This window comes from Cimex lectularius, unplaced genomic scaffold, assembly GCF_000648675.2.
Source record: "Cimex lectularius strain Harlan isolate CLEC.00 unplaced genomic scaffold, Clec_2.1 scaffold29, whole genome shotgun sequence".
Lineage (NCBI taxonomy): Eukaryota > Metazoa > Arthropoda > Insecta > Hemiptera > Cimicidae > Cimex > Cimex lectularius.
This window is the reverse complement of record NW_019392675.1, coordinates 1,097,984-1,114,128: the sequence shown is the minus strand read 5'-3', so window position 1 is coordinate 1,114,128 and position 16,145 is coordinate 1,097,984. Positions and strand designations below refer to the sequence as shown.

Below are 16,145 nucleotides of genomic sequence, written 5' to 3'. Positions count from 1 at the left end.
TCCAAACGTCTAACAGCTTGTAACTTTATAGGATAGGGGAGAGTATATGAATGAGAGTATAAGAAAGGTCAGAAATTAACAAAATAAATCTATTGGACTGATTTAATTAATGCGTATTTAAGAATAAAAATAAAGAAAAAAACAGCTGTTAACGTCATGGCTGCCATGTTGGTTACCTACGCCCTAACGGATATCACTGTGACTACATTTTCGACCTAACACCTAACATTGGCTCTGCCCTGTTAGCAGTGTTAACTGGCCGATTCTTACAAGTCTACATGTTCATCTTTCTCGATCTACAGGGCCTAACAGGGTTAACACAAAGATCGTGAATACCCCTGCTATATATGCACTCGAAAAGTACTTACAAATGACACGCTACAATTCGTGCCGACATACCTAACCTGTATCTTAACGTCTAACAGCCTACAACTTTATAGGATAGGGGATGCTCTATTATGAATGAGAGTATAAGGACAGGTCAGAAATTGACAAAAGAAATATATTGGCCTGATTTAATTAACGCGTATTTAAGAATGAAAATACGTGTAAAGAAAACACAGCTGTTAAATGGATGGCTGCCATGTTGGTTACCTACGCCCTAACGGATATCACTGTGACTACATTTTCGACCTAACACCTAACATTGGCTCTGCCCTGTTAGTTAGCAGTGTTAACTGGCCGATTCTTACAAGTCTACGTGTTCATCTTTCTCGATCTATAGGACCTAACAGGGTTAACGCAAAGATTGTGAATACCCCTGCTATATATGCACTCGAAAAGTACTAACAAATGACACGCTTCAATTCGTGCCGACATACCTAACCTGTATCCTAACGTCTAACAGCCTACAACTTTATAGGATAGGGGATGCTCTATTATGAATGAGAGTATAAGGACAGGTCAGAAATTACGTCACGTTTTTACAAAAGAAATGTATTGGCCTGATTTAATTAACGCGTATTTAAGAATGAAAATACGTGTAAAGAAAAAAACACTGTTAAATGGATGGCTGCCATGTTGGTTACCTACGCCCTAACGGATATCACTGTGACTACATTTTCGACCTAACACCTAACATTGGCTCTGCCCTGTTAGCAGTGTTAACTGGCCGATTCTTACAAGTCTACATGTTCATCTTTCTCGATCTACAGGGCCTAACAGGGTTAACACAAAGATCGTGAATACCCCTAGCTTCTTCTACAGTTTCCATTTTGAATTTACTGTAGAAGTTTTCATTGTTGAAGGCTGACATTCTGAAATAATTGTATGATTTGGTCTTGCTCTGGCACAGCGCCGGAGTGGATGCCGCCCAAATTGGCAATTGGCTTGAGGTTGGTAAAGTAAGAGATTTACCATGGGCAATGGGGAATGACTGTCATTTTTTTTCGATGCGATACGGAGGCATTTTGGCGTACGGGATTTTAAAACCGTTGTGGTGGTATGTAATTTTCCAGTTGCCGAAGTCCACACGTATCGATTTGTCTTCATTTAGTTTAATTCGCCACTTTGCCGTCAATGGACCGTAAATGTATAGATTCGGTAAATTGATTATATCAGTATAAACATTTAAATATTAATCACTTGGTGGAAATGAAAGTCTTCAGTAAATCGTTGAAAAAAGGTAAACTTTTCCTGAAAAAGAGGTTAATTGTAGAGGACTGCAATTGAATGCAATGAAAAGGAATTCGTTATTAATGTTCGACCAGCCCAATTATCAAACAATGAACATATTACAAAATTCATGGTTTCGTACAGAAAGAAAAACTGCCAGTTCCCCTTCACCCAATGCCCGGCTCTTTCGTTTGAAAAGCTTGGCCCATTTCTTTGTACATTGGCAGGACTACGACAACGTTCGCAATACAGGTGAAGGGAGTGCGATTGTCCCGGTGATTGATGGTCCCGAACACGGGGCAGTACAGGAAAAATAGAAAGTTTCTTTTTTCCCGGCCTGATCATGATTAAAGGTCACCGGGTTATGCCCACATCAAAGAGATACTATGTAATTGCAACACACCCAGGGCAAGAACTTCATTCACTTGTAAATGAGTCGAAATGAGACGTAATGATCACGATATTGCTATAAGGGAAGGAGAAAACTTTTGATCTTATTTCGTAGGGAAATTTTTCCTGGAAAACCCCCGATAAAGGCCGTTCTGAAAAGGAAATGGGCTACCCCTTTTATGACGCCGCGCTGTTTTAACGAGCTGTAAATTGGAGTGCGATCGCTTCGTGAACAACGATCCCACGTTTTTTAAACCCTCGGGATATTTTTCTCTGCGATTTTTTCCACCGGTCGGAAGCGTAGACAAGACACTGAATATTGAAGGAAAAAGGTATTAAAATTAATACGTCTTGAGATCCGGGATTTAATCTTAATCGGACCCTATTAAGCTGACTGGCATGACCTTTAAGGATTTAATGAAGACCGTTATCCTTTATCTCCACTATGCAATTAATCTGTAAATGTTTATATTTACAAAAATAAACAGTTTTTCAACTACTTTGTGAATTAAGTAACACTTGCGTTGGTAGTCTTGGTTCGCGTCGGATCGTTAAAACATTGCATCACCTCTGTTTATGAACTATTGCGAATTTCAATATCTCGAATGATCATGGTTGATCTGATGTAATCCTTATGCGCTTTGTAAAAGAAAAAAAAATCTACATCTTTCTGCTGTATATTTCAATTGCAATATAAACCTCTTTTCCCTGCAATCTTAGGTTTGCCCAATAATTTCATTTCATTTTGTTCTGCCTATCCTTGATGGGTCATTTTAACAGACGTTTCGGCCTTTCGACATTTTCAGCTTCTGCAAGACCTACTAGTTTCTGTTTTTAAATGTAGGCGTAGGGACTTAGTGCCTAAGTCTTGAAGAAATCTTTAGACAGAAATTTTTTATGTTTTAATGATGAATGATGAGCGATGACCCACCTAGGTTAAGGAGAGCAAAATAATTGATATCAACCAAATCTGATCTAATAGTTTCAGGTAATGTCCCTCGTAAAATCAAAGTGACAAAATCCTTTGGTTAAAAAACAGTCTACCATTATTTGGAATGAAATACACAAAAAATCATTAATGATTCTGAGTAAAATTTGAAAATTTGAAGAATTATTTGTAATTTATGTAAGGTATTGGTTGAAACGAAAAAATTAGCGTCACGAGCGGGATTCGAACCCACGACCTTCGGCACACTACGCCACTGATCCTACCCACTTGAGCTATCGTGACTTCCATCCAGTCAGACACTAACTTCCCACCTTAACCTACCTTTCGAATTCCCTCATTTTTGCCATTTTTCACATGTGTAATCAGGATTCGATTCTCGGCGACAAATGAAATGGCCACGGAGAGCTTTATTGAAGATCTACTTCGTTTTACTTATTAAATCCATTATATTTCGTGGTCCGATTGACCAAATAACTTCTTTCAATTAATTATTCATTCTCGTGACACTAACTTTTTCATTTCAAGCAATACTTTACATAAAGATTAATTAATTGAAAGAAGTTATTTGGTCAATCGGTCCACCAAATATAATGGATCATTTGCAATGTAAAAAATAAGAAAAAAAATCAACTTGAACTGCCTTAAAGTCTATAATGTCTTCCTGCTGACGAAGAGTCCAACGATTTTACAATAGTAAACTTTTCTGACTTTTATACGTAGCTTTTTCCCTCTAATCAACGCTTATTACCTTCAAATTTACCCTTTTTAATATCAAATTAACCCTTTCTTTAAATAATTAATAAAACTTAGGAGATGTTATAAAATGTAAGGAAAGAAATTGTTGTTTTTTTTCTTCGGAAGAATTATGCTTTTGATTTGAGAACTTTAAAAAAATAAAAAATGGGTTATAATTTGGTTATAATTTTTTATAATGGGTTATGATTATCAACCGCAAGAAAATTATTCGGAAATAAAATTTAAAGTTACAAAAATAATATAATTTACGGAATTAACCCAATTTACAAAAATGTTGAAATACACAAATGTTCTATATATGAAAAATAACTATATACAAACAAAGGAAAATTTACTTCATTATTAAACACTACGTAAAGGAAGAAAATAGCTTAAAAGAATTTTTCATATAAATATACATAGAGATGATCAATTGATCAAAGTTAAATCGTTTATATGTAGATGTAGAACGTAAAACTTAAAATATACTTAACTTAAAATATACATAAATAATTCAAGAATTAACATGTCTGCACACTTGACTGTGTGAATTCTTGAATGTGAAGAAATAATAATTAAAAATAGGAAGATGTGGAAAGTTATGGGCTGAGCGCATCATTCTGTCAATAGGAGTATTTTTACTTTAGTTATATATAATTAAAGATAAAAACAAATCATTTTTCAATTAATCCGAGTTTTTTAAATATAAAATAATGGGTCTTTACAATATTTAATCTATATTTTAAAAAATTCTGGAATTAAAACAAGATTCATTCATTTTTATATTTAATTTTGTATAACTTTTAACTTTAATTATAATGAATTTTCATGTGGTATTTTACCAACTTTTTTTAAATTCTCAAATTAAAAGAAGAATCCTTATTTTTATATAATTTTTAATTTTAATTGTAATTAACTTTAATACGGTTTTCTAAGAACCCAGTTTAATAAAAATTCTAAATATATAGAAAATTTATTTTAAATGCTTATATTTTTATACCATCTCCTAACTTTTTAATGCTTTATAGAAAGGATTAATTTGAAATTAAAAATAGTTAATTTGCAATTTAAAAATATGTACATTTGTAATTAAAAAAGAGTAAATTAATTTTAAAAAGTAATTATTTGAAAATTAAAAAAAAGGTTAATTTGAAATAAAAAATGGTTAATTTCAAGTTAAAAAGGGTTAATTTGAAATGAATAAAGATTAATTTGAGATTTAAAAAATTGCTTAATTTGAAGTTAAAAAGGGTTAATTTGAAATTAAAAAAGGTTAATTTGAAATTGAAAAAAGTTTAATTTGTATCCAAACTATAAAAAAAGGTTAATTTCGTTTTAAAAAGGGTTAATTTGAAATAAAAAAAATAATCATTTCCAGTTATAAATGGTGGTTCATTTAACGGAAAAAAGCTATCGTTGGAAGAATGTCTGTAATGTGATTTTCCCCAAATTACACATGAGAAACAACAGATATTCCCATCAATCCCTTAAAATTTATCCATGTGCCATTGATACTATCAAAAAACCACATTGCCATTATAAATCAGATTGATAAAGCCATAAAAGTACCTTGAATCCCCATAAACCACAATAAATTACGTTAGGCAGACTTCAAATTAACTTTGTACCGGATAATGTGATTACATTTTAAACCTGTTATTAGGTAACAACCGTATAAATCAATTCCAGTGACCTTTTCCAAATTATTAAAATATTTCAGGTAAAGCTTGGCCTGAAATTCAATTTATTCTGCAATGCAAACTTCTTGATTTATATTGATATTACTCTTGGCCAACCAAGCCGACGATTTTGCCGATACCCAATAAATATTGATAAGTAGAAATAATCAAGCGAGGAAAAAGTCAACTTGCTGTAATTAAAAACTGAAACTTAATCTATTTGACAACTACATGCAAACTTTAAAGATTTCTTTAATCTTCAACAATTCTATTTTTTGGTTGTTCCCCCTCCAATAAAATCCATAATCTTCAATAACAACGACAAATAAAACTAAATTAATTAATTTTGTGTATTGTATTGATAATAAAACAGTCTCAACAATAGTAAGAGTTCAATTTATGAGATTGCTCCATGTTGTCTGCAGTGTGATGATCTTAAATTCAACTCAGCAAGAATAATATATCAATAAACCGAAATATTTTTATTAAGTAAGAAAACCTGAAGGGAAAAGTAGGCTTAGAAATTATTCAAATAACGAACATATTTTTTGAGGTCGTTAACAGTTTATTTTGGCCAATTAAGCCAATTAATTACCTCTGTCGGGTTCGAATGCGGGGACGCTGGATTCGAACCCGGGACCTTTACCTCCAGTGATGAGCGCCGTGTCGACGCCTAAAGCCTGGACCTCACATGACCTCACCGGGCCCGCAACCCGTGATGGCCAACAGTCGGCCGACTTGCGGTGACGGAGACAGATGACCCCACTTGTCCGTACAACACTGAGTCAACACTCAGTAGTTTAGTAGCTTCAAAGCTATGTCGTTCGAAGCTTACATCGTTTCGTTGAGAAAAAATGTTGACTTTTTAAAAATAGTGAATTAGGGATGATAGCACGTGCTTTACAGGAAGAAGATGTTAATTGGCGAAGAAATCATCGCAGGAGAAGATGATCTTCATCTTCACATAGAAGAATATGGGTTCACAACGTAAGGAAAAAATGTGTTGAAAGGGAATTAATTTATTTGATTATTATTTAATTAAATTATTCTGTCTATATTCCGTAGTTCTGGGTTTTTCGTCATACAACACAGGAAAATTTCTTTGCTGACCTCAATTAGTTTCTTTGCGTCCATTTTACGAAATAAAATTGTACTAAGATTATAAAAAGACAATCGAGAATAAATAGATAAACGAAATATTAAAAAAAATATATTTTTTTTTCAAAAATAAACTACACTGCACCTCACACGATTCGTGTCCGTCAAAACTAAACCAAACTAGTCGGGCACGGTGCGGAGTCGGTGCGGGCACGGTGCGGGCTCGGTGCGGAGATGTGGAGACTAGCCGGCGCACTTTAATTCCCAATCGCTCTCCATGTGACCGCAGTCAGACGGCCGTCACTCGGTGCGGTCATGTGGGGGTCCGGCCTTAAACCGTTGCGGCCACCGACGCCTCGGATGATTATTGAAGTTTCATGTTATTTAAACTGGCAGAACAACATGATATAGAACATTTTTTATTTTGGGTAAAAGACAAGAAATGTCGTTTGCAGGATGATAAACCTGAAATTTACAGGGTATTTACATTTTTCATGCCCGTTTCTAGCCAGTAGTTTTCATCCAACGACAAACCTACTTACAAACTTATTAGAAAAAGACAAGCGACTCATCACTGAAAAGAGACTTCAGTTCGAATCTCAGCGGCCCGGAATTGAACCCATGTACTTACAAATATATTACTTATATTTACAATTGTTTTTTTACACCAGAGCCCCAGAGGGTTGATATGACCGGCTGTTGCGAACTTCTGTTAGCATGCAACACAAGCATTTGTTATCTGTACTATTCTAAAAGTTTTAAAAATAATATAAAAATAACCCTCTGACGACTTTACACTTGATAAAAACCGTTTATTCTCACTTCTTTAATTAATTCCAGGTCGTTTCGTTCTTCATTTATCCCTTCATATTAGCTTAACTCGCTGAGGAACAATCGGAAGCTAATTTCCCTCAGCCGGCTTCATCAAATTACCGTGATCGATCATTCTCATTGTTTCGCCGTGGGAAATCGTCCTCCGGGGACAATCCGTCTTCATCGGGCGCGCTGCTCCTAACGACCCGGATTTTCTGCACTATACGTTTCATTCGTTTTATTAAAAAATAATAAAAATTGAGATAAAGCGTTCTATATTTTAATAAACAGAGCACACGGCCCTACATGGCTCAATTTTCAACATGGGAAGGCAAGAGTTTACAAGTGGTTAATCTAAAGACTTAGTATGGAAACTTAAAAGGGCCAGGAGAAAGCAATTCATGCGGCAAATTGCTCCATATAAAAATTAAGGATTCATTGCCCAATATCAAAATAATAAACGTCACTAAAAAACATGGAAAATTTGAATTATATCTTATACACACACGTCTGTGGTGCATATTGCATTTTATTGCACGCATTTTCAAACAGCATTGAAATTATTGTGGAAATGTTTATAATTAAACAAGTCGTACATGTTACTTCTGGTACAATTAAAAATATTGTCTTATAAAAAAATACACAATAATAAAAAAGTTATTTTTAAGACAGGATTTTGAGATTTGATATTGTTAAAAAAATTATTTCGGATTTGGATGTCCGCTTCGTCCGGTAGATAAGTCGGCTGTCGACACGTTTCGCTTTCACGCTTTATAACAACAGTCGTTATTTGTTTAACCAGAACGTAACGTTCGACAATAAAAATTGGATCAAAAGTCCAAAACAAGTTTAGAAAAACACTGTCCAGTTCAAGTAAACAAGAATGCTAACTGAGAAGAAAAGAAATATAATTTCATTCGAGAAATCATTGGTTCTGCACATAAGGTTGTGCACATGTAAGCATAATATACAGTGCAAAATTAAACCTCCATAAATGAGACAATCTTTGATATGTTTAGCATTAATTACATACATAAAGCATTCCCTCTTTCTCACTCTCTCTCTCTCTCTCTCTCTCTCTCTCTCTCTCTCTCTCTCTTTATTTATCAAACTATCTATTTCGATATAATTATTGATCTCTTTCTTTCACTATCTGCTTATGTGTTTCTTTTAAATGTTTATTTCGTCTCTCTCTCTCTCTCTCTCTCTCTCTCTTTCTGTCACTCACTCTCTCTCAGTTATTATGTTTTATATTATGGGTTTTTGCATTCTCTAAACAAAAGAACGTATGTATAAAACTGTAATTTGTTGCTATTCACGTTAAGTGGAAAAAAGGTCCACGGGATTTAACTTTGCGTGATGAACTAAAACGTCAATCACTCTCTCGACATATCTGTCAAAGTATCTATCTTCATGTATATATTTCTTGTTCTCTCGCCCTCTCTTTCTCTTTTTTTTCTTCTATTCTCTTTATATTGCTTCCACTTACTTTCTCTTTCTCGAATATATATCTGTCTTTTTTTCTACACTTTTTTCTCCTCTTGCATCTTCTAGTCGACGTATTTATTTTATTTATTTTCGTATATTTATTTTGTTCTATATCTTTCTCTCTTCTCTTCTCCTCTCTCTCTCTCTCTCTCTCTCTCTCTCTCNACTGTGAATTGTTGCTATTCACGTTAAGTGGAAAAAAGGTCCACGGGACTTAACTTTGCGTGATGAAATAAAACGTCAATCACTCTCTCGACATATCTGTCAAAGTATCTATCTCCATATATATATTTCTTGTTCTCTGGCCCTCTCTTTCTCTTTCTTTTTTCTCTTTTTTTCTTTCTTTTTCTTCTATTCTGTTTATATTGCTTTCACTTACTTTCTCTCTTTCTCGAATATATATTTGTCTTATCTCTTTTTTCCTACACTTTTTTTTCCTCTTGCATCTACTAGTCGACATATTTATTTTATTTATTTTCGTACAGTTATTTTGTTCTATATCTTTCTGTTTCTCTCTTCTCTCTCTCTCTCTCTCTCTCTCTCTCGCTCTCTCGCTCTCTCGCTTTCTCTTTCTCTCCCCTCTCCCCTCCATCTTTCTCAAAATGTAGTTTACCCTAACTCACTCGTATACTCAACTTAAATCAGCTTAAATTTGATGATTCTCTTAATGTTTATTGAAGATTCGATGTGTAGTCTCTACAGTATCGAAATTTTGTCATCTATCGATGATACTCCGTTTGGTTACATCGGAATTTGATATTTACAATTAATACAAATATTTTGATATACAATATAAAAAGATACTTCGCTGTTGTCAGTATCTTTAGAAGAGGCAGCAGTGGTGAAGAAGGGAAAGAATGACCTGTCTGTGTCCTGAATGTCCCACGAGTTTTCCTTAAGATCAGATTGGAGAAGATTGCTCCGATTATTTAGGAACTAGGTTATTTAGTATTTATTCCGAGTATTGAATCAAAGATTATAAAAACCAATTTTGTTTTACAGGAATATATCAACAATTATAAATGATGTAATATGTAATGTATTAATAATTCTTTTTATAAAGAACTAAATCAAGATATGTTTGTTGATCGACCTGCAGGTAATCTATGTAGGTTCCAATCTTCGTAGAGGTCATTAGACAGGTAAATGCTGGGTTCACCAAACTTTCGGTACCTTATAGTGCCATCATCAGGGCCTATTTTATTACAAATGCCAATAAATACCCAGTAACATACAATTAACAATTAATGTAATAAAACGATATACATACTTTCCCAAGGATGAAGAAAACATTAACATAGAAAACTATTGTACAAGCGTATATTCTATGTGATCACAAATGTACCTGTAAGAAATTGCCAGTCAGAACAAAAAAATAGTTGAACCTTTAGTCATATGGATTTTTAGCGAGGTTTTACTTTATTATGAATTATTGTTTTCATTGTCAAATATAAATATGGTATTTTAATAATTACTTATAATTTTAAAAATGTATTATGCTGGCCATGTGCTCCATAACCTTAAACTCAAAACGCTTCTACAATAGTTTTCCATGTTAATCGTTTTCTTCATCCTTGGGAAAGTATGTATATCATTTTATTACATTAATTGTTAATTTATGTTACTGTGTATTTATTTGAATTTGTAATAAAATAACCCCTGGCACTATAAGGTACCGAAATTTTGGTGAACCCAGCATTTAGTTCTTCTTTTTTCACCTGTCTAATGACCTCTACGAAGATTGGAACCCTATATGAACTAAATCAGTCTAACTTTTTTTTTAAATTTTTATTATTATTATTTGAATACCAGGAACTGGAGGAGTTCCCTCCTGAGCACTGCAGCTGAGCTGTACAGCTTATTGTACTTTATCCCTGGCTCCATATTTTGGGGGAGGGCTCGCAACACAAATGTGAACTTGAGCCCCCGTTGTACCGGTGTTCTCCCATCGAAGAAACTCATTTTTGAAGGGAGTTTGGCACAAATTCAGGGTCACTGAGATCCGATCCCGCCCCTTCCATTGATGTGTGCCGTGTCAATTTCTTTCAATTGCGGCCACCGGTCCCCTTAGGCGTCAGAAAAAAGACCAGAGGCGACGGTGGGGATCGAACCCACGACCGCAGGACCAACTAGCCGAGAGTCTGACGTCTTAACCAATCGGCTACCGCGGCCCCCTTCCAGTCTAACCTTACTCAGAAGATGATTATATATATTTTATATTTCAGCTATTTATTCAATATCAATTTTCTAATCGATATTCTTGCTCTATCGATAATGGTTGTGATACTACTTGATTTTTAATAGTCCCTTCGAAGGATTAGGTGTCAACTAATTTTAATCGCGGAAACTTAAGAAAGACATTTCTTGTAAAGGTTTTTTTAATAAATTAACAATATAATTAATTTGGGAATGAATTTCCTTTAATAAATAATTATTGGTTTCTAAATTAAAATAATAAAAAACTATAAATATATTTTCTTATGCTTAAAAAAAAATTGTTTATTAAATCTGTTATTTAAATATTTTTTATCTTAAAAATGCATGTATACTCGGGATGTTTGACGAGTTTTATTAGTTTTATTTTTCTGTTTGGTAAATTTTATTATTTGCATAAAATAATGCCTACTTGTCTGACCAAAGAAAAATGAGAATCAGTGGACCCTAATTATGAGAGGTTACACGCAAGAAATTTAACTACGCTTTATTGTGTTGGGGTGCCTAAATGATATAAAACGTACACGTGGGTTGTTATTTCTTGAATAAATTGAAGTTAGAATTGAAAAAGGTCAGGTCTCGAAGAAAACTTATTGGAGTGAAAAGAAAACCGATTTTATAATTGACACATATTGACAAACGCCGGTCCAACTTCTCGTACTTAGTTAAACTTCCAAGGGCCCAAAGGTCGTAAATGAAGTTAGTTCCCTAAGAATAATTTATTCCCAACTTTCCCAATTTTATTTCCTTGACGGGCAGTAAAATGTCGATGCCCTCAATTTTAATTACCTATTAATTATAGTTGGGTATTTAAAATTGCTTTTATTCCAAGGGAAAAGTACATTGTCTCTAGGGCCCGGGTATCGTTGAAGCAACTGCTTTAACAGGCTTGAAAACAAATGGAAAGTTTTAATACGTACTGCGATCCCGAACCGGGCTTACCATGCCCTGCCCTCCCTGAGTAAGTAATTAGTTAGCAACTTGTTATTAGATTCATTTGACCCTTCTTTGAACAAAGTTGAGTCAAAGAGTTTCACCTATATATACATTCTATGAGGTCACTGCATTACATTAAAAAAATAAAAAATACGTTTTCTGACTAGCATGTTTTACTAAAAATGTGCATTGTTTCTTGTCACGTGTTACATTTTTTGGGCAATGTCGACCGTCTAAATATTAATAATTTTTTCTTTTTTTCTTTCAGGAATTAAAAGAGAGCTTCAACTATGGTTTGTTTTCACCGCCTGTCAATGGAAAAGCCGGCAAGTTCTTGGATGAGGAAAGAAGATTGGGAGATTATCCCTTCAACGGGCCTGTCGGCTATTTGGAGGTAAATATTCTAAATATTGTTTAATTCTGTTATTTTTATATAAAATTCTCAAATAGTTGATGAAAGGCTTAAACTAATATTTTGGGAGCACGTATAACCTGCTCATCTCTGTAAAGGTCGATTCACCCACATCAGTGACGTGACAGTGCCGTGACCGGCATTTTGTTCACACTTGTCCGGCGCGCGACCGTCGCCGTGCCGTCAGTGCTGCCGTTGTCACCGGGCCGTGATCGACGTATTTCTTGTTGACGATATTTCACAATTTTCACGGACGTACAACTTGAATGATGAAATTCATGAGTCTGGTCATTGAGTTGGTGAGAAATGATCCTGTGCTGTTTGATCAGGCAAATTGAAAATATGTACATGGATTCAGATTTTATGAATACTCTCTGGAGGAAAATAGGAAAAATGAGTATTTGATAACCACGGGAGAGATCCAGCATTAGAATTGTAGTAATAATTAATTCACTAATTTCGTGGTCCGCTTGACCAATTAATACATGAAATTAATTAAGGTTTTTAGTTGAGATGAAAAAAAGTTAATGGCACGAGAGGGATTCGAGCGGCGTATCTAGCTGAAGGTCGTGGGTTCGAATCCCTCTCGTGCCATTAACTTTTTTCATCTCAACTAAAAACCTTAATTAATTTCATTGTAGTAATCAGTGAATATTTCTCGGAAATGCATCTGTTATTCCGTTCCCTCCTGTAAAAGTACATTTTGTAGTGTTCGACATTCACTCTTTGAAACCAATATGGAAGTAACGTAATTATACATCCGCATAGTCGTATTTCTTAATGTATTAAGAAGTTAAAGTCTTAAGTTATTCACAAGCAAAATTTTCCTCCATCTTTGTAAAGCGTAGCGAATTCTTCTGTCCCTCTCTTGTTCTGTATGATGGACCCACTTCTGTTTTCCCGCTTGCGGTTCCTCTTCTTTATCAAAATCAGTGCGTTAATCAAAAAGTCATCACCTAAAAACAACCATTTTGTCCTCTCAAATTCACTGCAAGCGCAATTAAATACTGTCCAATTTGCATAGAGAGTGGGATCACGTGGCCGAGAATAAGAGCCGCACGTCACGACACTGTGATGTCACTGCACGTCACTGTCAGACCTTAAGTGTCATAGGTTCGAATCTCATCTGCCCAGAATTTGAACCCAAATCATTTTTTTTTTTTTTTTCAAAAACACCTGCTCCCTTCGTAGTTCGTACGACACTACTGTTGCGAACCCCCTTAAAAAATAATAATAGTAATAATCTGGTAGATACTCGGAGCAACATGAAAATTCAAAAGGACGTTCGGATAATATTTAAATAAAAAGTTAAATATTTTGGATATTTCAGAAATAAGGCTGTTTACTAAGTATTTCTCTTTGTTTAATAATAATATTAATGCTAAGAAATAAGTAAGAAACAGCCATTCAAGCATCACAAACTTCCACTTAAAACCAAAATATACCCCATAAACGAAACTTATTGCATGACTTTTCTGATTATTATAACTTAATTGTTTTTTTAAATATATATTACTTATTTTATCACCCTAGATAATTCTGAGACGACATTGTAAATTTTTTTTATTTTGTAGATTTTTTTGAAAAGTTTATTTATCCGCTACCCCCGTAGCGACTGTTTTCAAACCAAAAAGTGCTTTTTGTATTTTTTTGTTTTAAACCAAACCGTTTTGCATAGAATAAAATTGGTCATGAGATTACGAACAGTGAATGTGCTTCAAATAATTTTGTGCAAGTTGCGAATCAACTTTTTTGAGTCCATTTTGCCTTGATGAACTTGCAACTCGCCATCCACTGTTTGAAGTCTCTCGTCTTTTTAAGTATATTTTGTTTCAAGAAACTACCTAACCAACTAAAACATCGTCTATCGGTGTGTAATGTTTTTGTGGCATAAATTGGTCGGCAACTGGAAAAATTCTATCTCTAAAATGGCGTATCCTAGAAAATTATGTTTGTTCGCCTTTTGGCGTACTTTTCTCGAGAGCTTTTCGACAAATTGAAACCACTAGTGTTTTCATTTTGTAGGGCGATGATGGGCAAACAATTTCAATTAGCAATTATTTTAAAAATTTAAAAGGAAAAATATATTTTTTATACAAAAAAGCTGCCCTAAGCTCAACTTAGGTCCTTGACAAAAATTAACAATACCCTATTTTAAAGAAACCGTATCTACGGATTTTTAGTATACAAAGAAAAACAAAAGGAAAAATATGGGTGACTAGAATAGACTAAATAGAGTTTGAGGAAATAATAACGAAAAATGGCAACATTTTGGTGTCCCTTTGAACAACAAAATGACCATAAAAATTGGTAGCAGTACAGTTTTAAAATGTAGTGCTCGTACGGAGAGGAGAGTACTCCTCCTGAAAAAGAAAACCATATATAAATTTAAGTCCATAAAAGAAAATATACGAAAACACTGTCCGAAAAACAGTTGCCACCCCCTAGGCAATTTATGCGCTCCTAGGCTAGTTTGGGGTTAAAAGCATACTTCTATAGTACTTGTATGACAGACTGCGTAAAAGTATGTAGATCCACGCACCCTTCATTTTTTTTTTTCAACTCCTGGGAGGAAAGTTGGGTTGCATGGAGTTCAGTTTGGAATTTAGTCGGAACTGGTACAAACCCCTTGTAGGGTTTAGGGTGAAATTCGGCCGCTGTTCTTTGATCCATCAGTTTTTCTTAGAATTACCCCTTTAGAAACTTGTGGCTGCCTTTATTCTAAAGGCTATTCTGCTTTCTATAGACACTTAGTTGAGTCTCCTCTCATTTTGTTCTCACATTTATAGCCATATCATTTATTTTTACTATCTTCAAAATTTGACGGCCTCTTCTTTATTTTTTAGGTTTTATTTCTTTTTTCTCAGGATTTTGTTGGCACTATCGAACGCCTCCCTTTGTCCATGAATGTGTAAAGATGTGCGAGTTGTTTTTACGAATGTATTCACTCAAAAAAATTAATAAAAGAAGAAACAAGATAGGTATGGAAATGAAAGAACAAAAATGTGGTCAAAGCAGGACCAAATTTAACAATTTTCTAACAAGGAACTTTTAACCTTTCTGACCTTTAGCATATTTAGCAGATGGGAAACCCTAAATGTCTTTCACGTATAAACACAACTATAAATAAAATACCTGAAAAATTAATTTTTTCAGGTCATACTTGACAAATTTGATACAATTGTGAATATTTAAACTATATTTTTCTCTAATTTTCTTAAAAATCATTGGTGTGACCGTATCTGGCAATTGAAAAGGTACAGCGAGCATGCCGAGTTTATTAACATCTCATTGTTATTTCGGTATAATTATCCTTCGTTTATTCGTTCATGATAGGCAGTCTGAACCAAAAACCATAACCATTTCTCCGTGGTCAACGACGATGAATTTTAACGCTTTTACTTCCAGGCCGTCGAATTTCCTTAACAAGGATCCTTGACTTTGTAACTGGGATTAGTAGAGTTCATCGTTTTATAATGAACGATTGATATGGTAGTGCGATTATTAACCTTATGTGAAAGATGCGTGATGATTCGTTATACTGCCGGCGATGATGGAGATGTTTGCGGCAAATTGAACAATATAAATTGTCCGCCCCGGTGCCTGGAGTCTAAACTTTAGTGAAGTTTAACAACGACAATAAGCGGATCCAACTGTCTAGGAACGTGATAATGTTATCTTGAATTGGCGGATTCCTATTGAGCTGGTTTTCTCTATCGTGGTACTCCGCAATAAATCGCCATCGATCCGGAATCGGGACGGATGTCGAATCTACAATCTATCCGTCTACCGCCTTGCTTTGTTTTAATTTAGACAC

General features: G+C 34.4%; 1 protein-coding gene across 5 annotated transcripts in view; it reads left to right on the top strand.

The window, feature by feature from the left end:
* LOC106661735 (SH3 and multiple ankyrin repeat domains protein 3) overlaps window positions 1-16,145 on the top strand; it is a 289,318-nt gene that overhangs the window by 247,337 nt on the left and 25,836 nt on the right. For all 5 annotated transcript variants that reach the window (XM_014385304.2, XM_014385305.2, XM_014385303.2 and 2 more), the window contains exon 4: window positions 12,185-12,310. In XM_014385304.2, coding sequence (XP_014240790.1) covers window positions 12,185-12,310 — 126 coding nt within the window. The remainder of the gene's footprint in view (window positions 1-12,184; window positions 12,311-16,145) is intronic.